The 22,970-nt window shown below is 48.4% G+C and overlaps 1 protein-coding gene across 8 annotated transcripts in view; it reads left to right on the top strand.

Annotated features, from left to right (window-relative positions):
* The window catches only part of ATP2B4 (ATPase plasma membrane Ca2+ transporting 4), a 100,185-nt gene that overhangs the window by 62,522 nt on the left and 14,693 nt on the right, over positions 1-22,970 (top strand). For 5 of the 8 annotated variants that reach the window (XM_086345768.1, XM_086345773.1, XM_086345770.1 and 2 more), the window contains exons 4-19: positions 59-316; positions 796-921; positions 1,382-1,507; positions 4,304-4,339; positions 6,025-6,186; positions 8,496-8,710; positions 9,022-9,264; positions 9,764-10,005; positions 10,944-11,175; positions 12,268-12,447; positions 13,130-13,217; positions 13,852-13,958; positions 19,241-19,432; positions 19,868-20,081; positions 20,609-20,820; positions 21,772-21,879. In XM_086345768.1, coding sequence (XP_086201894.1) covers positions 59-316; positions 796-921; positions 1,382-1,507; positions 4,304-4,339; positions 6,025-6,186; positions 8,496-8,710; positions 9,022-9,264; positions 9,764-10,005; positions 10,944-11,175; positions 12,268-12,447; positions 13,130-13,217; positions 13,852-13,958; positions 19,241-19,432; positions 19,868-20,081; positions 20,609-20,820; positions 21,772-21,879 — 2,741 coding nt within the window. The remainder of the gene's footprint in view (positions 1-58; positions 317-795; positions 922-1,381; positions 1,508-4,303; positions 4,340-6,024; positions 6,187-8,495; positions 8,711-9,021; positions 9,265-9,763; positions 10,006-10,943; positions 11,176-12,267; positions 12,448-13,129; positions 13,218-13,851; positions 13,959-19,240; positions 19,433-19,867; positions 20,082-20,608; positions 20,821-21,771; positions 21,880-22,970) is intronic. The other 3 variants (XM_086345771.1, XM_086345776.1, XM_086345772.1) reach the window with 1 other exon arrangement.

The following is a 22,970-nucleotide window of genomic DNA, read 5'->3' as shown; positions in this document are numbered from 1 at the left end:
ATTGTTAATGTCCGCAAGGGCCCCTCGGTGACCCTTTTCTCTCCTTTCCCTGGGCTAGAGTGTGGTCTAGCCGTCACTAGCCCAGAGGACGAAGGGGAGGCGGAAGCTGGCTGGATTGAGGGTGCAGCCATCTTATTCTCGGTGATCATCGTCGTGCTCGTGACCGCCTTCAATGACTGGAGCAAGGAGAAGCAATTCCGGGGGCTGCAGAACCGCATCGAAAAGGAGCAGAAATTCTCCGTTATCCGGAATGGCCACATCATTCAGCTCCCTGTGGCTGAGATTGTGGTGGGCGACATTGCCCAAATCAAATATGGTGAGAGCTCTGTGGTTCTTTTCTCTTTTAGCTCTGTTTTTTACACCTGTGCCACCCTCCCTATCGGAGGGCTAGGTCCTTTGGCATAAGGGGGCTAGGAATTGCTGAGGACCCAAAAAGATAAGACCCAAATTGTGTTAGCTTCTAGGTTAGAGTTTAAGGAGGTTATGGAAAAGAAATTCAAAGAAAGCAGTAACTGAAACTGCCAAAGACTGTCAGACTGTACCCTGTGTGTCTTAGATTTCAAGTATGTAATATTCAGGCCATGGGAAGGTGTTTGGGGATCAGTAACTGTTTGAATTTATAATACCCAGAGCAGAGTTTTATCGCAGGTTGTCAGATGTGAAGTTGTCTTTCAGAGGTTCTCCAGGCTCTCCCGGGCCGTTGCCTACAGGCAGGGCCCTGGGAGCAGCCCTGAGATGAGGCTGGATGGTCCTCACCTGCCCTCTCCCTGTCGGCCCTTCACCTCCATGTCCTAGGTGACCTGCTGCCTGCAGATGGGATCCTGATCCAGGGCAACGATCTCAAGATTGATGAGAGTTCTCTGACTGGGGAATCGGACCATGTCAAGAAGTCCTTGGAGAGGGACCCCATGCTGCTCTCAGGTGAGGCCCCGACTGCACCAGCGCCCAGCCCCCCTCCCCGCAGACACTCGGCCACAGAGACCATGTCCAGACCTTGCCCTGTCTTCCGATCGTGCCCCGTCTCCTGCCCCAAGGCTCAGCGGGGGCTGTAGCGTGTCAGTGGGTTGAATACAAGGATATTAAGCAACCTAACAGAGGTTGTCCATGGAGCAGATGCTACAGGAGCCTGCGAAGGGCTCTGCTGGCTGGAATGGGTGGTGGGAAAGGAGCCTTACCCCAAAGCCGTTACACACATTGTTCTCCTTACCCCCACATTGCTTGCTCTTGATCTTTTCCTACTCTCTGCCAAGTATAACACCATGCATGGGAGAGGAAGGTAGAGGGATTGCTTTTTTCCAAGTTTATGTTTCACACCAAAGAATGGCCAGGTATTAAAAAAAAAAAAAGAAAAAACTCTTCTCCCATCTTCTTTCTCATATAGGGACCCATGTAATGGAAGGTTCTGGACGAATGGTAGTGACGGCTGTGGGTATCAACTCTCAGACTGGAATCATTTTTACCCTCTTGGGAGCCAGTGAGGGGGAAGAGGAAGAGAAGAAGAAGAAAGGTAAGGGGCTTTCAGAAGAGCCTCTCCCCTCCCAGCCCCACGGACAGACTAGGAGAGGGAGCGGGTCTGGAGTGGAACACCTGGTTGGCAGACTCTGCAGGATGATGAGGACAGATCTCCAAACCCCTTGTTTAGCTAACGGTTTCATCCCTGACTCCCCACGGTGCTCTAATGAGAACCGGATCCGGCTCTGCTCTGCGGTCAGGTTGCACTGGTTCCTGCATTTACTGGTCGACTGTAAGAGAATGAGGTGGAAGGCCCACGCAAACGGGCGAGCAGTGTGCTCTGGCTCCAGCCTTCACCACTTTCTTCTTCAGACACGGGGGGCTATACAAACCATCAAGGCGTCTTTGCCATTCACTTGTTCCTGAAAGCGAGAAAAGAGAGAAGGGAAAAGCAAAGGAGAAAAGGAAAGATATGCCCATTTGAATGCAGTGTTCCAAAGAATAGCAAGGAGAGATAAGAAAGCCTTCCTCAGCGATCAATGCAAAGAAATAGAGGAAAACAATAGAATGGGAAAGACTAGAGAGCTCTTCAAGAAAATTAGAGATACCAAATGCAAAGATGAGCACAATAAAGGACAGAAATGGTATGGACCTAACAGAAGCAGAAGATATTAGGAAGAGATGGCAAGAATACACAGAAGAACTGTACAAAAAAGATCTTCACGATGGTGTGATCACTCACCTTGAACCAGACATCCTGGGATGTGAAGTCAAGTGGGCCTTAAGAAGCATCACTATGAACAAAGCTAGTGGAGGTGATGGAATTCCAGTTGCACTATTTCAAACCCTAAAAGATGATGCTGTGAAAGTGCTGCACTTAATATGCCAGCGAATTTGGAAAACTCAGCAGTGGCCACAGGACTGGAAAAGGTCAGTTTTCATTCCAATCCCAAAGAAAGGCAATGCCAGAGAATGCTCAAACTACCACACAATTGCACTCATCTCACACGCTAGTAAAGTAATGTTCAAAATTCTCCAAGCTAGGTGTCAGCAATACGTGAACTGTGAACTGCCAGATGTTCAAGCTGGTTTTAGAAAAGGCAGAGGAACCAGAAATCAAATTGCCAGCATCCGCTGGATCATGGAAAAAGTAAGAGAGTTCCAGAAAAACATCTATTTCTGCTTTATTGACTATGCCAAAGCCTTTGACTGTGTGGATCACAATAAACTGTGCAAAATTCTGAAAGAGATGGGAATACCAGACCACCTGACCTGCCTCTTGAGAAATTTGTATGCAGGTCAGGAAGCAACAGTTAGAACTGGACATGGAACAACAGACTGGTTCTGAATAGGAAAAGGAGTACATCAAGGCTGTATATTGTCACCCTGCTTATTTAACTTATATGCAGAGTACATCATGAGAAATGCTGAGCTGGAGGAAGCACAAGCTAGAATCAAGATTGCGGGGAGAAATATCAATAACCTCAGATATGCAGATGACACCACCCTTATGGCAGAAAGTGAAGAAGAACTAAAGGGCCTCTTGATGAAAGTGAAAGAGGAGAGTGAAAAAGTTGGCTTAAAGCTCAACATTCAGAAAACGAAGATCATGGCATCTGGTCCCATCACTTCATGGGAAATAGATGGGGAAACAGTGGAAACAGTGTCAGACTTTATTTTGGGGGGCTCCAAAATCACTGCAGATGGTGACTGCAGCCATGAAATTAAAAGACGCTTACTCCTTAGAAGGAGTTATGACCAACCTAGACAGCATATTAAAAAGCAGAGACATCACTTTGCCAACAAAGGTCCGTCTGGTCAAGGCTATGATTTTTCCAGTGGTCGTGTATGGATGTGAGAGTTGGACTATAAAGAAAGCTGAGCACCGAAGAATTGATGCTTTTGAACTGTTGTTTTGGAGAAGACTCTTGGGAGTTCCTTGGACTGCAAGGAGATCCAACCAGTCCATCCTATGATGTTGAAGCTGAAACTCCAATACTTTGGCCACCTGATGCAAAGAGCTGACTCATTTGTAAAGACCCTGATGCTGGGAAAGATTGAGGGCGGGAGGAGAAGGGGACGACAGATGGTTGCATGGTATCACCGACTCAATGGACATGGGTTAGGATGGACTCTGGGAGTTGGTGATAGACAGGGAGGCCTGGCATGCTGCGGTTCATGGGGTTGCAAAGAGTTAGACATGACTGAGCGACTGAACTGAACTGTTCCTGAAAGAAGGAAAACAGAAGGCAGAAAGATAACAAACCAAGTCTGCACCTTTCCCTAAGTGTTCCTTCTCTTGGAGGAGAGAAGGATTTGTACTATTTGGCTGGAGGTGCATCTTGGGCTGTTTGGGGAGGGGCAGTTAATGAGAAGGCAACAAAGCTCATTCAGTTAGGAACCAGCCTGTTTCTGCAGCTGCCTTCAGAGTGAGTAAGGAGGCTTGCCTGGTGCTGGTGAGCTGACATGGAGGCACCTTGCGCGGCCTTTGCCACCAGGTGGAAACAGTTCAGACCTCTCACTCCCTAACTCCCACCCCATTTCTCCAAGTGGTTTGACTCAAGCCAGAAGCACCTCCTAACAGCAACTGTGCTCCAGGAGAAAGCAGCTCAGAAGGGGGTGTGCACTCCCCTGCATGAGTGGCCTGGTCCATACCCCAGGGATTTGTGAGCGCCTCTAATAAAAATGGGGATAAATAGAGGTGTGAGCTTCCTTTACATCCCCTTCGCTGCAACTCAGACCCTTTGATGTCGCCCTTTTAGGCTCTGAACAGGACCGGCAAATTGGATATCTGATCTCTGAATAGTCATTTTGGGTCCCCACCCCATTTTTTTCTTTCTTGTTCAAACAGGTAAAAAACAAGGAGTCCCTGAAAATCGCAACAAAGGTAACCTTTCCACTCACTCATTTACCATCTCTACCTGCCCACACTCAAACCAGACCTTTCCAGGCCATCTGCCTTCCCTCTCTTCCTCTCCATAAATCTGTTATCTGCTCCTGTGGCCCAGATGCCTCATCCTGAGGACGGTGCAGAGATCTGGGGGTGGTCCCAAGCTGCCAAACCCAATCTAAGGTGGGACGCAGCACCCTCTGCTGTTAGCTCAAGGGGCCTTCTGTCAAGATTTCTCTCGGGAAGCCTGTGTGGTGATCTGCTCTTCCCAGGGTGCTGACCTTGCTTCATTGCCCTTGGCCAGAGTTAAAGAGCAAGGATCGTTAGTCTCTGGGTTGGAAGTCTGCAGGGTCCTTATGGGGGAAGGGGTTAGGATGGGCAGTCCCTGCACCCTCTTCTTCCTCTTTTGGTGCTGTCTTCCCATCTAGATCCCTTCTCAGCTAGTCTTCTCTGGGGTGCAGAGAGCCCTTTCTCTGTAACCTCTTTCCCCACTTCTTTGTTCTCTCCACAGTCTGTTTTCTTCTTCCTAATTTGATGTGTGTTTCTTTTTTGGTGGCTGTGTTTACATCCTGTTTCTGTCTTATTTGTGAGTCTGACAGCAGAGACGATCTCTCAGGAAGGGCACCTAAGCAAAGGAGCAGAGCTCTTCAGGGTGAAGCTGGAGGGGTGCTGGGGGCCAGCAGGAACTGCTCTCTTGAGACAGCTCCTGGAGCCTTTTTCCTTTCATAAAGACATCACATTGGAAAACTAGGGCTCAACAAAAGTAATTCTTAAATTTCAGATCTCTTTAACTCTTCTTTTGAAAGCAAAATGGATTTCTATGTCTGTCTTTATACCTGCTTTCTCTTGTTCCAGAGAGTCCCTCATACCAACTTCTTCCCTTAGGGAAAGGTACTTTGTACCTCCCTACCTTCATCAGACAGGGGAGAAAGGAGATTTCCTTCCCCTATTGCTCAACTAACATAAGCGAGAACTGGAAAATACCCTGTGTCTGGGGTCTGTGTTTCTTCTGTGAAAGTCTATATCTACGTAGAGAGAGAGGGGAACCTTTTAAAGAGCCAACTAAGACCCTAATGTGTTTCCCATGTGGCTCAGTGGTAAAGAAACTGCCTGCCAATGCGGGAGATGTGGGTTTGATCCCTGGGTCGGGAAGATCTCCTGGAAAGGGAACTGGCAACCCACTCCAGCATTGTTGCCTGGGAAATCCCATGGACAGAGGATCCTGGTGGGCTACAGTCCATGGGGTCACAAAAGAGTTGGACACGACTTAGCAACTAAACAACAAGACCCTTATGCTGTAGGAACATTTATCAACCTTCCCCTTCAGCCCCTTTCTGCAGTAAAGATTCACTGATTTAAGCACTGAATTCTAGGAAGGATGGCTGTTGGTAATAGCACTGACTGGCAGGACAAATCCTCTTGCTGGAACAAACCTGGCTCGGGGCTCTGAGACAGTGCCAGGAAGCTGCCACTGGAGAGGAGAGCCATCCATTTCACCTGCAGTTGTTAAGATACCGTTCCCAAGGCCCTAAGAGAAGGCCAAGCTCCCCGAGGTCAGATCTGATGCCAGAGGTCCAAGCTGTGTTCCAGAAGCAGACAGAACGGTGTGTTAGCTTCCCCTTGCCTACTACTCGGGCTGCTGCCTTGCCTGCTGACCTGTCCTCTTCGTGTGTGCACCCTAGCAAAGACCCAAGATGGAGTGGCCTTGGAAATCCAGCCACTCAACAGCCAGGAGGGGATCGACAGTGAGGAAAAGGAGAAGAAGGCCGCCAAGCTGCCCAAAAAGGAGAAGTCCGTGCTGCAGGGCAAGCTGACCCGCCTGGCTGTCCAGATTGGGAAAGCTGGTGAGTAGGCGGGGACTTCTCAGTGTGTCCGTCAGTCTTCCTCTGGGTCCTCGCCACTTTGACTGCCTCCTTTCTGTACCAACCAGGCCTGGCAGGAAGGAGCCGAAAATTCCAAGTGGCTGGTGCAGTTCAAGAATCCATGTCCCTCCCTGTGACTGTTGGACCCTTGGCTTTAGCAGAGAGACATGTCTTCCTATTTAGAGATAAAGGCCCAAAACAAATGGGAGATTAACATTAGCAAGAAGGAAGACTTTAATAACTGCTCACCTGCTCAAGTATTGGCTTGAAAATTCCTGAAGGGTAGAGAAGGCTGCTGTTGGCTGGGAGCAATTCTCTAGCATAGGAATGGCCAGGCACAGGACAATCAGTTCAAAATGAGGACTGGAAGGCAAAGGAAGACAATGATTAAAGAGGTGCTTTGCAGAGCAGAGGTCACTAAAGGTACTCCTGTGCATCGTGAGAGGAAACAGCTTCTCCATGCCTGACTCTGGAGAGGGTGGTGGGGAGGGGGCGGGGAGGGACAGAGCTGAAAGAGGCAGCGAAAGGAAGATTGCTCCCTCAGCGGGTATCTCTCCAAACAGTCTCCTCCCCCTGTTTACTTCCTGACTCCACCTCTGTGTTCACCACAGAGTCTAGCCCAATGCATCTCTCCGTGTACCGTTCACCTGGGACCTTGTTACGGTGCAGATTCTGACTCAAGCAGTCTGGGTGGGACCTGCGTTCCTAACAAGCCCCCGGGTGGGGCCTGCGCTGCTGCTCTGCTGAGCACATAGTGAGAAGCAGGGACCTGCGGCGATCCACTTGAGCATTCAGCTCCTCGGTCACATCAGCCTGTTTCAAGTGGTCGGTCACCACATGTGGCCAGTGGCTCCCTATTGGACAGTGCCAACAGAGAACATTTTGAACATCACAGAGTTTACAGAGCGTCAGCCTGGCCTGGCCATTCAGCTCCAGTACCCAGCTAATTTTGACCACCATGAAACCCCTTGCAAAGAGACAATAGATGAACAAGAAAAAGAAGTATGAAATCAAATCATTGAGCCTGGCACACAGGTTTGAAGCATTAAACACTTCCTGCCTCAGGCCTCCTGCTGTGCTCCTAATCCCCACCTTATTCTTTAGGGAGAACAGGCCACTGAGGGCTGTCAGTGGTGTCTGTGAACTTCCCACATCAAGCGAGGCCAAGGACCAGAAGGAAGCAAGGGAATGCACTACCCTGAGAGTGAAGGCCTTCCTGAAGTTTGCACCCTCGCTTGATGCCATGCTCATCCTGACCCTGAACATGCCTTCACTGATATAATCACCTCTAGCCTTGCTCTGATTTCCCTGAATCATTGGGCTCTCGGGAAAAGCAAAGATACGAATCAGAAAGCAGGACTCTTCCCGGATATTGTGCCACAGGTAGACCCAGGTGCCCACGTATTGATGCCGCAGCTCTCAGAGTAGCCAGGCAATACGTAACGGCAGTTGGAGCCCCCAGGCCGGTTGTTTTCTGACCCAGAGCTTATTCTTCTGTTATAGGATGTGTAGGATGAGCAACTGTGGCAGTTGGCTTGAGACCTTCTCAGTTTCAGTTCTGAAAGTCCCACAGCCCAGGAAACTGCTCAGTCTCTCAGGCAACCCAGGATGGTTGGTCCTCCTCTGGTGTGCCATACTAACACCTCCCCGTGCCTTCATCTCCTCATAAAAGAGGATGATAATAGTAACGTACCTCACAGGGTTGTTGTGAGGATTAATGAGTTCCTACCTGGAAGTGCTTGCCTGGCTCATAGTAAGCGCTGCCCGGACAGTTGCCGTTGTTGTCATCTTCTGTCTGTGCCACGTCAGGAGGAAGGCTGGGAGGCACACTTCTAAGGCTTAGTTATGTAGGTGTTGTGCTAACACCATAGGGCACCACTGTGAACGCATGAATTGCCTGACATTCTCAGTCTACTAGAGAAAAAGTCAATAAACTGCTAAGGAAAGAGGTAACAGTAGTCACTACATTATGATTTCTGGGAAGATAGTAGCTCTGAGATAGAATCTTAAAATGCTGTTTTTGGAAAACTGTACCAACCCCCTTATTTATAAATGAGGAAATAGGCTCAGAGAGGGGTCAAGACCAGTCCAAAGCCACGAGTCAAGTTGGTAAGCACCGAAACTGATACCCATGTCTTTAGAATGCAAAACCATGTCTTTTGCCCACACCGTAATGTACAAGTACCAGAGACCAGCTAGGGCCTTGGGGTATGACCAGATAGAGATCTGTCTCAGTTAGGGCCCTAGGAATGCCCTCAAGCCTGGGTTCACGTGATTTCTTTCCTGGACAGGTCTGATCATGTCTGCAATCACAGTTCTCATCCTGATTCTGTACTTCGTGATCGACAACTTTGTGATCCAGCGCAGACCATGGCTGGCCGAGTGTACCCCCATCTACGTCCAGTACTTTGTCAAGTTCTTCATCATCGGCGTCACGGTGCTGGTGGTGGCTGTGCCCGAGGGGCTGCCCCTGGCCGTCACCATCTCACTGGCTTACTCTGTGAAGGTGAGGCTGGGGTGAGGCTCTGCTCTTTGAGAACACAGACCAGAGGGAAGGGCGCCAAGTAGCTCTGCTGAAAGGACGGCCACTTTGTCTTCATAAACTCTGGGTGATGCCTTCCAGGGGCACAAGCTGCTGAAATCAACGTTTACCTAACCCAGTAGCATCTTAAGAGGGTTTACAAAAATCGTATCTTGCATTTTTGTATGGGAGCGGGAAATGAAACGTGGAGAGTTGCTGGCTGGGAAATGGCCTCTGCCCTGTGTTTTGGAGAGCTCAGCTGGCCGCTCTGCAGTCTCCTCTGTTCTCCTTTGTAGAAAATGATGAAGGACAACAACCTGGTGCGGCACTTGGACGCGTGTGAGACCATGGGCAACGCCACAGCCATCTGCTCGGACAAGACGGGCACGCTGACCATGAACCGCATGTCTGTGGTGCAGGCTTACATTGGAGACACTCGTTACCATCAGATCCCAAGCCCTGATGACCTTGTGCCCAGGGTCCTGGACCTTATTGTCAATGGCATTTCCATCAACAGTGCCTACACCTCTAAGATTCTGGTAAGCTCTTCTTTTGCCAGGACACTTAAAATGGGTAGTTGGAAGGAACCATTGATTTTTCTCGTTTATTCTGCCTGAACTGCCATCCCAGTTCCCATTTGCCACTCCCCAGTGAACGCGTTTGGGGTGAGACTAGGGAATAATCCGTGGAAGGAGACTGGGAGATGGGGTGGGGGAGTGAGGCAGGTAGGAATCTGGGGCTGTGAAATCACCGTGGAAAGGCAGTATCTCTAAAAAGAGGCCTCATGCTGGTAGCAGAATTGAGCTTATCACGAGTAAATCACTTAGTTTCTGGAAGCTAAGAGACAGTGTTAGAGGCACCAGCACCAGCCCCACGGCGGCTAAAAACACCCCAGGCCCCGGGTGGCTCCAGGGCCAGGTCACCACGGCCATGGCCCGCGCCCCCGTGGGCCCCGGGCACACGTGCGAAAGCCTCCTGAGGGAGCCCTTCCCCGGCCGGCCCCTCGCCCCGCCGGCCCACCAGTGCCTTTCTTTCCAGCCTCCGGAGAAGGAGGGCGGCCTGCCCCGGCAGGTGGGCAACAAGACCGAGTGCGCCCTGCTGGGCTTCGTCTCGGACCTGAAGCAGGATTACCACGCCGTGCGCAGCGAGGTGCCCGAGGAGAAGCTCTACAAAGTGTACACCTTCAACTCGGTGCGCAAGTCCATGAGCACGGTCATCGAGAAGCCGGGCGGCGGCTACCGCATGTACAGCAAGGGCGCCTCCGAGATCATCCTGCGCAAGTGAGCCCCCCCAGCTTCTTCCTCCAGGGTCCTCTCCTCGGGGAGGTCTGGGTGTCGGCCCCATGCTGAGCCACCCGGATAATAGCTGACCCTCCTTCCGGGTGGTAACATCATGACAAGATCTGAGCTTGGTTCTGGCCAAGCCATGCAGTTATATACTTTGGATACTATACTTACACTTTACAACTCAGGGAGGCAGATGCTGCCATTATCCCTGTTTTACAGATGAGGAAACAGAAGTGTAGTGAAGTTCAGTAACTTGCTAGAGGGGATACAACGGATAGTGGTCCAGGCAGGATTCAGACCTAGGCAATCCATGCTTCCATTTCCTATTCTGAAGAGAGAATACCCACTTATCTCACAGGGTTACTCTGATTAAATGATTGAATGTATGAAAAACGCCTTGCACATAGTAAGCACGAGAAATGTTAGTTCTGTGTTCCTTTTCCTTTTCATTCTCAGTTCTGATCACAGGAAGTTGCATAATCAAAGTGGCTAGACGATCCATAGGGCATTAAAAGTTGACCTATGTGGATACAGGGCCAGTAGCTAAAAACCAATGCCCCAGCATGGGTTAGCGCCACCATGGGTGAGACTCTGTCATTGCCCACACCCTCTGCCCTGAGCCCTCTAGAGACTGGGGATTGAGAAGGTCTCTCTACCACTGAGAAGCTCAGAAGAGTAGGCGACCCATGAACAGCTCTTGGTGTTGCGTTCCCAGATGAGTAGGAGCAGATGACAGGGGAGAGCGACACACTCTGCCCACCTATCAGCCACCCCACCCTGGATACAGGGGCTCAGCTTTGGGCAATGAGTGGAGATTACGGCCACCCAGTAGTGTCTTTAGGAGTCAGGCAGAGTGGTCAGGGTGTCTGCAATGTGTCGAAGCACACTGGGCGGGAGGTGGGGTGCTGTGTTCTGACTGTGCACCTCCCCAGGTGTAATCGAATCCTGGACAAAAAGGGGGAGGCCGTGCCATTCAAGAATAAGGACCGAGATGAGATGGTCCGCACCGTCATCGAGCCCATGGCCTGTGAGGGGCTGCGGACACTCTGCATCGCTTACCGGGATTTCAACGATGGAGAGCCCCCGTGGGACAACGAGAGCGAGATCCTCACTGAGTTGACCTGTATCGCAGTGGTGGGCATCGAGGACCCCGTGCGCCCGGAGGTGAGGCTCTGACTTGGGAACAGGTCTGGGAAGCATGAAGGGGAGTCTTCCAGCGGCCGCGGCCCCTGCACGTGACCTAATGAGCAGCCACGCAGGAGTCACGGGAACCGCGGTACCAGCTCCGTTTCTAGCTGTGACTTAGGAAACTTCGGCAAGTCACCTAACTGCTTCTCATTTGCTGGGATAGGTGTTTCTGTGCTTCCTGCTTCACAGAACTGCTGGAGCTCACTGAAGTTATACAAAGTGGCAATCCCACTTCCTGTGGTTCATGCCGTCTATGGGCTGAGAAGCACAGGTTTCACTGGGCTAATAAGAACAGTTTGGCACTCAAGAATAGTGAGGAGGTGGGATTAATTGAGACACCAGCTTTGGCTCTAGTCACGTCCCTTCGATCCACACATCTTGTCAGGCGCCCGTAGAGTAGCTCCACACTACTCGCAACTTTTGGAGGCGTGACAGGGTGTCATGCAGTTGGGAAACTTGGAAGAACTGATGTGGTTGGAGTACTTGCCAGGGGTGGAAGGTAGTTAAAACTTCTGCTGGAAAGGAAGGCAGTGGTAAAATCTCAAAAGGTCTAGCGTGCCTGCTAAGAAATCTAGATTGTAAGTGAGAGAATACACTTTTACACCTGGCTCCTGAAGCAGTACTCGTGGCCCATGCAATCGTGCCAAGTCACTCAGTTGTGTCTGACTCTGCGACCCCATGGACTGTAGCCCGCCAGGCTCCTCTGTCCATGGGATTCTCCAGGCAAGAACACTGGAGTGAGTTGCCATGCCCTCCTCCAGGGGATCTTCCCGACCTAGGGATCAAACCTATGTCTCCTGCATTGGCAGGCAGGTTCTTTACGACTGGCGCCACCTGGGAAGCCCTCAACTCATGGTGCAATAAGGCAAATTCAAATGTGAGTTTCATGGGTAGGCCAGAAGTAAGGGGGCACCAAGCAATATAAAGCTGACCAGACTCGGCCTGCGCCCCGGGGTTCTACTTCCAGGGTGCCTCTCTCCTGTCCGCAGTGAGGGACAGCTGAGCAGAAGCCGATGGCCGGGCCTCGCCGCCACCACCTCTCCTTTCTGCTTGCCTCACTCTCCGCAGGTGCCAGAAGCTATTGCCAAATGCAAGCGAGCTGGCATCACTGTCAGGATGGTGACAGGGGACAACATCAACACAGCCCGTGCCATCGCCACCAAGTGTGGCATCGTGACTCCCGGGGACGACTTTCTGTGCTTAGAAGGCAAAGAATTCAATCGCCTCATCCGAAACGAGAAGGGCGAGGTGAGCTTTAGGTGGTGGGAATCAGAGCCTCCTTCATTAGGGGAAGGCTGATGCATGTGTAAGGCATCTGGGACAGGTAGGAGAAAGTAGATGGTTTTTAAATTAAAATCTATTCATAGTGAGACGTGCCTTTTACCAAAGCTGCTCAGACAGTAAAATTGGGAATTTTTTCTTCTCACTGTATTCATTCACAGGCTATTTTTGAGACTCACTTTTTACATCTCCGCATTTCCTCCAGTCGTGGGATGATTTTCCCTGATTTTCCTCTACCCCACCCCTCCTGTACCACTGCCCTGTGACTGGCAGGGCCTCAGGCTGGTGACAGGGTACGATCTGGGTGTGGGAAGGCCACAGCTCCTGGTCTAAGTAGAGACTGAAGCTAAGACCTCAGAGGCACTACTTCAGCCAATAGTGAAGGGTCTCACCTTCTGTCACGGGTCTCAAAACTAGGGGGTTGGCTCCCAGGGATGGAATTGGGAGGAAAAGGAGACAAGCAGGGCCTGAACGGTCAGCATCCTTGAACCCGCCCTCAGAGCTGAGCTGGCTGCTTTGCCTCCGCTGGAGGCCAGGGTCACGCTCCCGGGGGGCCCTGGGACACCAGCTGCCAGGAGCTTGGCGCATGTGCAGACTTCCCTGGCGGCTGCTCTGAGCTTGACTGACCCAGGTGTGTCTGCTGCTGCAGGTAGAGCAGGAAAAGCTGGACAAGATCTGGCCTAAGCTCCGAGTGCTGGCGCGGTCTTCCCCCACTGACAAGCACACGCTGGTGAAAGGTGAGGTCGGCTCCTGAGCAGGTGCCTGGGATAGGGGAAGGCAGACCAGGGCGAGCACAGATAAAGAACCGAAGCCAAAGCAACTCTCATCCTGAATAGGGAGGCCTAGGAGAGCTTCCCAGCTCATGGGAAGAACATGCAGGTTAGCAAACGTCTGAGCACCTGGTGAGTATAAGCTATATGATGAAGTTGTTTTTAAACATTATCGTATCTTGTTTGTCGATAGTACTGGGAATTAGGCAATATAGGTTAAGCTCTTCCCATTCTGCAAAAAAGAAAGTTTGAGGCTGAGACGACACATAACTTATCCAGACTGCCCAAGTGGTAAATGGAAGTGTTATCGTTCAACCTCTGGGTCTCTGCCTTCAAATCATGCAGTGCTTTTCCGACTGCATTATAGGTGTCTTGATGTACCAGACAGGATATCTGACGAGGTCAGACTTTCTTAGCTTAGATTGCTACCTGTGAAACAATTTACCGCCATTTGGTGACGCTGTAAAACCTCCAGCATAGGGAAAAAGAAGGAAAGAGCGTAAAAAGGGAGGTAGTGACAGGGATTAGAGAGGAAGACCGAAAAAGCATCTTTTGTGGGAAAGCGGCCCCTGACCTCACTGTGGTGCGCCTGTCTCCCCAGGCATCATCGACAGCACTGTTGGCGACCAGCGGCAGGTGGTGGCTGTCACCGGCGATGGCACCAACGACGGCCCAGCTCTGAAGAAAGCAGACGTTGGTTTTGCCATGGTAAGCAGCTCAGCGTAGCATCTCTCTCTGACTGCAAGCTGCCTGCGCCAGTGGGAAGCCCAGACAGGCTCTGATACCCTTCTGCTTCCTGGACCTTCACAGCCCGCTTTGTGCTCTTTTCTCTAACTCCATCTCACCTGCCTGCCTGGCCAATAATAATATATATAATGAGGGATTCATGAAGTATGAAGACAGGGAAATCACGAGGTTTCATTACCCAGGAAAATAAGACAAACTGAAACTTACCCATGAATATGGTAATATTGTCTGCCTAGGCACACTAGAGAAAATTCACATTCCATATGGAAAGTGTTTATTCTGTAGTTAGTGCTGTTCATCACTCTGCTTATGAGGCCAGGAGCATCAGAGTCACTTAGAAAGTTCATTTAAAATCACGTATTTCAAGGTTCGACAGTCAGCGATCTTGATTCAATAGCATCTGGGCCAGATCCCAGAACGTATGTTGTTGTTCATTTGCTAAGTTATGTCCGACTCTTTGCAACCCTACGGACTGCAGCACACCAGGCTTCCCTGTCCATCACCACCTCCTGGAGTTTGCTCAAACTCTTGTCCATCGAGTCAGTGATGCCATCCAGCCATCTCATCTCTGTCGTCCCCTTCTCCTCCTGCCCTCAGTCTTTCCCAGCATCAAGGTCTTTTCCAATGAGTCAGCTCCTCGCATCAGGTGGCCAAAGTATTGAAGCTTCACCTTCAGCATCAGCCCTTCCAATGAAGAGTCTTCTCTAACACTGCAATTTGAAAGCATTAATTCTTCGGAACTCAGCTTTCTTTATTGTCCAGTCTCACATCCATACATGACCACTGGAAAAACCGTAGCCCTGACTAGACGGATCTTTGTTGGCCAAGTAATGTCTCTGCATTTTAATATGCTGTCTAGGTTGGTCATAGCTTTTCTTTCAAGGAGCATGCATCTTTTAATTTCATGGCTACAGTCACCATCCACAGTGATTTTGGAGCCCAAACAGAAATCTTTAGGTTTTTCTTACTAGGTACACTTGTTGATTCTAATGCTCAGGGACATTTAGAAGCCCTCAGATAGCAAAGTACATTCTCACATTCAAGTAGGTAATGATTGTAAGCTTCCCATACATTTTGAACTGTTGGTGATTTTTAAGCAGTAGAAGGTGATTCAAGAAGAAATCTATCTTTAGGATGCTCTCTTTACCCAGAAAATAAATTTTAAAAGTTTTTGTCCTAGGGAATTTCAAGAACATACAAAAATAGAATAGTTTATTGACTCCCCGTGTACCTGTTACCCAGAATAAATCTTGCTGGGTGGGCCAGTGTTGGCCCACACATACACATTTCCCCTTCTCCAGCTGGCTTACTCCAAAACATTTCCAAGATGTTATATCATTTCATCTAGTATGTGTCTCTGGAATAGAAATATGTATCAATAAAATATATTTAAAAGAATTGTATGCCATTGTCTCACAGCAATATTGATCCCTTGCTATCATTAGCTATCTAGTCCGTGTTCACATTTCTCTTCATAAGTTTTTGTTTTTCTAAATTGTTTGTCCAAATCGGAATCCAAACAAGATCCATACACTGTGGTTGGTTGATATATCTCTTAAATGTATGAATCTATAATAGTAGTTCCTGAAGTGTGCTCTTCCGCCTCCGCCTGGAAACCTACAGAAATGCAGATTTTTTCAGGCCTCGCCCCAGATCTACTGAGTCAGAAATCTTGCAGTGGGGGCCCAGCAGTCCATGTTTGAACAGGCCCTCTGGGTGATTCTCACGCATCCTAAAGTTTGAGAACCACTGACCCCATAGGACCTACATGTCAGGGGTTCCCAAGACCACCCTTTACATTTGTGGATTCACTGGAAGGGCTCAGGGGACGCGGCCTCTAACTGTGCTCGTAGCTAAGATTTAATCCACTGGTATACTAAGAATCTAGTAAAACAGAGTCACAGACAGGGTCTGGAATCCACATGCAGGCTTCCTGTGATTGCTCCCTGCAGTGAGGGGGTCAAAAAGAGGGCCTGCTTTCCCTAGCAACGAAAATGTAGCGATGCAGGTGATGTTTCTGCCCAGAGAGATACATCAGAGACTTGGTACCCTAGAGTTCTGTTAAGGTTGGCCATATAAGCACCATCAACCCAGCATATGCTAAGATTCCAGACTCCTAGAAGGAAGCAGGTTTTCAATGGAAAATAAGAAAAATTAGTGAATCACTAACTAATTTTCAGTTAATGTTGACTGAGAGCATTCTGAGAGCCAAGTTACCAGATGCTAACCAAGCGCCAACCTTGCAAACAGACGTTTCGCAAGATAGCAGTCTCAGCCATGCTGTTAATTCTTTTCTGCACAAGCCTTTGCGTCTTTTTTCCTAGCTATTTGATTTTGAAGGAAACAGTTTGTTTTTCTATGTAGGATATACCACGTCATGGATTTTGTTGATTATATTCCTATGTCCTTTAACGTGCCCTTGTATTTCCTATAAAGTAGTATTTAGTTCTGTGAGCAGTCAGATTCTACACCCCATCTTTCACTAAGGGCTGCAATATGACAATGTTCTGATTTTCTTTATTTATTAACTTGAATACTTCTATAAAAAGAAAATTACCCTCATCAACCCTTTGGTTCAGCTCCTATGTGAAAGATAGGTTAAATGCTTGATTTTTCTCCACTATTTACCAGTTCCCAAAGCAATGAGTTGATTTTTGGGGGATCCTCCACAGTTGTCCAATGAACCTCATGCAAAGAGTTGACTCATTGGAAAAGACTCTGATGCTGGGAGGGATTGAGGGCAGGAGGAGAAGGGGGCGACAGAGGATGAGATGGCTGGATGGCATCACCAACTCGATGGACGTGAGTTGGAGTGAACTCCGGGAGTTGGTGATGGACAGGGAGGCCTGGCGTGCTGCGATTCATGGGGTCGCAGAGTCGGACACGACTGAGCGACTGAACTGAACTGAAACTACTAAAAGTTAATTGTCTGTTTTTTTAAAGTATCATTATGAGCTCATATTCTTTTGAACGTATGTGATATATTTCCGTCCATTGCCCATATTATTATTTTGATGTTCATACTGACCCATCATTTGCCTCTTCCACACTGCTAAGCACTTGGAGTATAACCTCAGTTCTCTGTGTAATGGCATTCTTGGTCTCTTGCATGATAAGATGTTCCACATCCGTCATGCATATTTCTTGTTCTAGATCTAGAATTATCCACTTTTCAAAGGAGTTCTGCTTCATTTTAGTGAGAAATGGTATTTAGAGAACACAATCTGAATGTCAGTATGTTCTTTACTTCTGAGTAAATTATTGTTTCTAGAACTTTTCAGTGGACAAAGCTAAGAAATACGTCTTTTATATCCGTTTTTGGTTTTGTGTTTCTTTGTTTTAAAGGTAAAATACTTTATGAATTCATACTGGCATTTCCATTTCAAATTTAGAATTCTAGAACTAACTTCCTAATTTTACTTCCCTGATTTTACATTGATCTAAGGGTATTAACATAATTATTACTTGCTTTATCCTAATATATATGTAACAGTCTCAAGATAACCATAATAATACAATTCCTGTACTAAAAACAGTTAAAGATTTTTCTTAGAGTTCTTTTTATCCTGTAGGTATATCCTACTACAGATGTAGGATCAAAGTACTGTGTTTTTCGAAAAGTCATTGAGAACTTTTCATTTTGTGTGGTTTGCTATCAACCGGTTATACCAGTTCATTTATACCATGTGTTGGGTTGGTTTTTTTTTTTTTCCATTTTTGAGATTGCTTATTTTAAATTTAATGTTGTTTTATACCTATATGAAGTAGTTACATAATTCTAAACTTAAAGTATATAGAACAGGATCTGTTTATAGAAGTCTAGCTTCCATCCCTGTCACCTCTAGCCTGTTGCCTCCTTGATTTTTGGTTTATCCTTCTGTTTGCTCCTTTAAAAATAGAATCAAATGTGTAGTATATTTATATCCCATTCTCTTAAATAAGTGACACTTAGCTATATTTATCTGTATACACACTATATACTCTTTTTTTTTTTCCACTTTGCTGTTTTTCATATAACAACCTAACTTGGAGAGTATTCCATAGTAGTACATATTTAAAGACATCCTTTCTTTCTTTCTTTCTTTCTTTTCTTTCTCTTCTTTCTTCTAACAGTGCATAGTACAGCATTGTGTGGATATATTAGAGAATCTTTTGAAAGGGAAATTGAATTATATAGTATATCTAACAGATATTCATTTGTTGCAATCTGGATAGGAAAATAATACTACCAGGTAAACAGAACAAATAATCTAGTGGTACAGGTCAGATTCACAAACAGGCTCCTCTGTAGGCTTTAGGAGTTGTAAGACATGGCATAGAAGTACGGTCTGGGGGTGTTAGGAACAGCTTTGTTTAGCAAGCAGGGCTTAATTAATTTACAGGGGCCTTAAGGATAGATGTCGGACATGACTGAGCAACTTTCACTTCATTAAGGATAGATAGGATTTAAATGGAAGGGGAAAGAAGATGTTCCAGGCTTGGACAAAGGGTGTAAGTAGAAGACTGAACTCTTGAAGTGAATGAGAGAATTCAGGGAGTTGTGAATAAATCAGTAGGTTTTGAGCAGAAAGCTTATATAAGAGCAGTTTGGAAAATGAACCAGAGCTCACTTGTTGAAGGCTTTGACTACCTGATTAGAGAGTTTACTGTTTCTCAAGCTCTGCTTTCAACCACTGGTATGTCTATTTACAAACCTTGAGTGGCAAAGAGTCGGACACGACTGAGCGACTGAACTGAACTGAACTGAGTGGTTCCCCGGAAATCGGTTTTTGAATAAGGACAGGATATCTGAACCATGCTGCTGGACTGCTCCTTCTAGGAAAGAACGTAGGGTGACTTCAAGGTGTGGGGGACATAAGGATTTAAAGTGGATATTTAATTTGAAGGTAGAACAGAAAGGACTTTTCCCCTATCTTCTAATTGCTTTCTGAGATGGAGAAGTAGGCGGGACAGGAGACCGGAATATCCAAGGTGGCTGTGATTTCCAGTCTCAGTTCAGGAGTGCAGTGCTGGCATCACGGCCCAGTGCCCTTTTCCATGAGTGACAGCGGCACATTCCCCTTCCTTTCCTCTGGGAGAGAAGACAGAACACGGTGGTTTAGTTTGTAGAACTCGTGTGGCTGCTGTGCCCTCTGATGTTTGTGCCGAGTTCTGAAGCTTCTTGGAGTTCAGGAAATGGGTTCCGAATACAGATGAGCTCCTTTTCCAGTTCCTCACTGTTTTCCTCCCCGCTCTTACCTAAGGGTATTGCAGGCACAGATGTGGCAAAGGAGGCCTCCGACATCATCCTAACAGACGACAACTTCACCAGCATCGTGAAGGCGGTGATGTGGGGACGGAACGTCTACGACAGCATCTCCAAGTTCCTGCAGTTCCAGCTCACCGTCAACGTGGTGGCCGTGATCGTGGCCTTCACTGGAGCCTGCATCACCCAGGTTGGATGAGCTGAGACGGGAGGGATGAGGCTAGGGCCAAGGAACAAGGGGTGTGACGTTACAGTGTGTCGGCTGAGGACCAAGGCCCAGCGTTTCTGCAGGGGTGTTGGGGCAGGAGTTCGCTCTCCCGAGTCTGCATCTGCTCCTGTGGGAGGATGATCATGTATTCACCATTAACGCAGCACTTACATGTTAGCCAGCATGATAAGCACTTATTTGTGGTTCTCTGATCTTCAAAAACAGCCTTGCAGAGTAGGTATTATCCCCGTTTTACAGGTGAAGCACCCAAGGCTCAAAGAGGTTAAATAAGTTTCCAAGTGTCACTCAGCTGGATAGCAGGAGGTAGGCCCTTTCAGGGGCAAAGGTGAGGCTGACGAGTGAGGTGAGGGGTAGTCTGCAAGGCAAGCTAAAAGGAGTGGTTCTTCTTCCTGCCAGGATTCCCCACTGAAGGCCGTGCAGATGTTGTGGGTTAATCTAATCATGGACACCTTTGCCTCGCTGGCCCTGGCCACAGAGCCTCCTACAGACTCTCTACTGAAGCGCCGGCCCTATGGCCGCAATAAGCCTCTAATCTCCCGCACCATGATGAAGAACATCCTGGGTCACGCCGTCTATCAGCTCACCGTCATCTTTTTCCTTGTGTTTGCGGGTGAGCCACGGGGAGGTTGGGGAGGATGGGGTGGGGGCCAGCGTGTGGAGTGCGAGAGGGAGTGTGGAGGCAGAGATGGGCCCAAGAGGAGGAGGGAGCAGGGCGCAGGCTGAGCCAGCGGGGCGGTAGCATCTTCGCGCACTGAGTTCACCTCTGTTCCCGCGCCGTGGTGCATTATGGCATTCTCTGACTCCTCTTAAGAATCTCTCAGGGGTAACTTTATGATACCTTTCTTTAGATCATAAAACTGAAGCTTAGGTCACATATTGAGTAAATAGCAGCACTGTGTTTCAAACGTATGTCTGCCAGACTCCAGTGCATGTAGTTTTACCACCATGCATATTGACGGAACAAACAGAGAGAAGGTCAGAAATGTTGAGACCAGGGCTAACGCCGAAAACGTCTGATGACCGTGTGGCTCGGACACTGAGCGGTTAGAATGGACACCAACCCTCATCTGTCTTGACTCGACCTCAGCCCTCCCTGAGAGTGTACTCAATCTTGCGGTGCACCCCTCTCCCAACTAGGTGAGAAATTCTTTGACATTGACAGCGGGAGGAGAGCGCCTCTGCATTCTCCGCCCAGCCAGCACTACACCATTATTTTCAACACCTTCGTGCTCATGCAGCTCTTCAACGAAATCAACTCCCGCAAGATCCACGGGGAGAGGAATGTCTTCTCGGGCATCTTCCGCAATCTCATCTTCTGCTCAGTGGTGTTGGGCACATTCATCAGCCAGGTGAGATTCTAGCTAGGATTGGGATAGAAGGTCTGGGAAGATAAAGGCCAGAAGCTGGAAGCCAGGATTCCCTGGGTGCCCCAGAAGAGGAGTAGGAAGGGGCTAGGGACCTAAGTTGTGGGTTGCACCCTTTGGGGTTCCCAGCTGGTTCTCATTTGCTCATTTCTCTAGAATTGGATCCCTCTGTGTCGAGTGCTCCAGTGCACGGCAGCATGTTGGTAGTGAATAAAATAAAATTTGTAGAATTCTCTCCTTAACTTTCTAGAACACAGAAATTTAACATAGTGACCGGGAGGAAGGTCACTGTCTTCTAACCCCTTTCATGTCTCGTACCAGCGCACTCGAAATGTGCATGCAGCTGCCAAATAGGCGTCTCTCTGTCCCTGCCGCTTTGTTCTGAAAGGGCTCATGGTACAAAATGCTACACGATTCAAGAGTAAAGGAGAAGAAAGAGCATGGTGCCACATGTAGTTGTAGATAAGCCTGATGTGTATTCTTTCTGTGAGACTGGAGTCAAGGGCATGACTGCCCTGCTGGTGAAAGGATCGAGCCACCCTCAGAGATATCCCAAGACAGGTGCCATGCAAGAGATGATGAGCACAAGAGAGTCTGCCTCTTCCTTACTTGCACCCCTCCTAAGTTTCCCTTCTCTATCACTGTTGGCTTCAGTCACAGGAAGCCCTTAGCTCCCCTTGATCCGCTCGCCTTTGCATTAATAGTGTTCATAGTGACTGGGAACTCCCCTTCAGAAGGCTCTGCAAAGACTGTTGGTGTCTGTCTTCCCTTCCCCCGATCTGGGTCTCTTCTTTCTCCTTCCCCAACAAGCAGACCAGGGTTTGCACTGCAGGGATCCTGGGGCAGGGAGCTGACGTGGCTTTGGTGGCCTTGACTAGAGGGCTGGCTACCTGTTACTCGCCTCCCAGTCACAGGCTGCCTCCCTGTCTGTTCTAGATCATCATCGTGGAATTCGGGGGCAAACCCTTCAGTTGTACGAAGCTCACCCTGTCCCAGTGGTTCTGGTGCCTCTTCATTGGTATTGGAGAGCTGCTGTGGGGCCAGGTGAGTACGGACACACCCTTCCCGCAGTTGCACAGCCGGCAGACCTCCCCTTCCCTAGACGAGATGGAACGAGCGGCTTGGAGACCCCCAGCTCCAGACCTTCGTGTTCTGCTTCCCCGTTCCCTCTGCCACCAGGCTTTCAGGTTCTTTCCATCTTGCAGGATTCCAAGCAGAATGATTAGTGCCTGCCACTTCAGAGGCTTCTGATCTCTTCTCTAATCATGCCTGGAGACAGACAAATCCCTTAGCTTCTCTGAGATGGAAGTGGAAATTTTCAGTGCTAATTTTGCTTAAAAAAAAAGGAAAAAAGTAAGGGTCTTAGAAGCAGAAGCGTTTACAAAGCCCATGTCTGCAGTGAAGCTGAAGTCTGGTTGTGCGTGCTCTGCGTCATGCTGCAGGACTCCCTTGCCTCCGCTGTTTCTCACCATCACCTTATTCACAATGAATGCCTGACCATCACCTAAGATAAATTCAGACTCACGCGGTCTCTAGAGAAGCAGTATAGCGTATGGTCGAAAGCCCAGACTTTGCAACCGACTACCTTGGTTTGAATCCTGGTTGTTTTTTACAAACTGCATCATAGTGAGTATGTTTCATAGCAGCCCTGCCTCAGTTTCCTCAACTCAGGATAGCAAGGCCATTGTGAATCATTCTTAATCAGCAACCCAGTTTCCATATAGAAATGACTTAGACAAATGTCTAATACCTTGTAAATCCTCAATAAATGTTAGCTATTAACATTATAATAATATAATCTGGTTTGATAAGAGTTTGATTCCTTCCCTAGTACCACTTTACAACTCCCCCTCATCATTAATTCTGCCCTGGGCTATGCTTCTGCTTTGCAGACCCCAGGTCTCCACTGATCGGTGCCCAGCCACCTGAGTAATGGAGGCTTTGCTCTAACTGGCCCCAAAGTTTCCTCCTAGGACTGCGGGCTTTCCCCCATAGACCTGCTGGTTATTTCTTCCCTACCTCCTAGTTGCCTCCCTGATTAACCCCTATCCCAGTTCCTAACACACGTCCCTCCAACCTGCTCTGTTTGCTGTTTGTTTACCAGTGGGTCCCTAAAGCTTTCTTGTTTCATGTAC

Source organism: Bos grunniens, chromosome 16 (assembly GCF_055505025.1).
Source record: "Bos grunniens cultivar Pamir isolate PY7600 chromosome 16, Bosgru_T2T1.0, whole genome shotgun sequence".
Lineage (NCBI taxonomy): Eukaryota > Metazoa > Chordata > Mammalia > Artiodactyla > Bovidae > Bos > Bos grunniens.
This window is presented reverse-complemented; position numbering and strand designations above follow the sequence as displayed.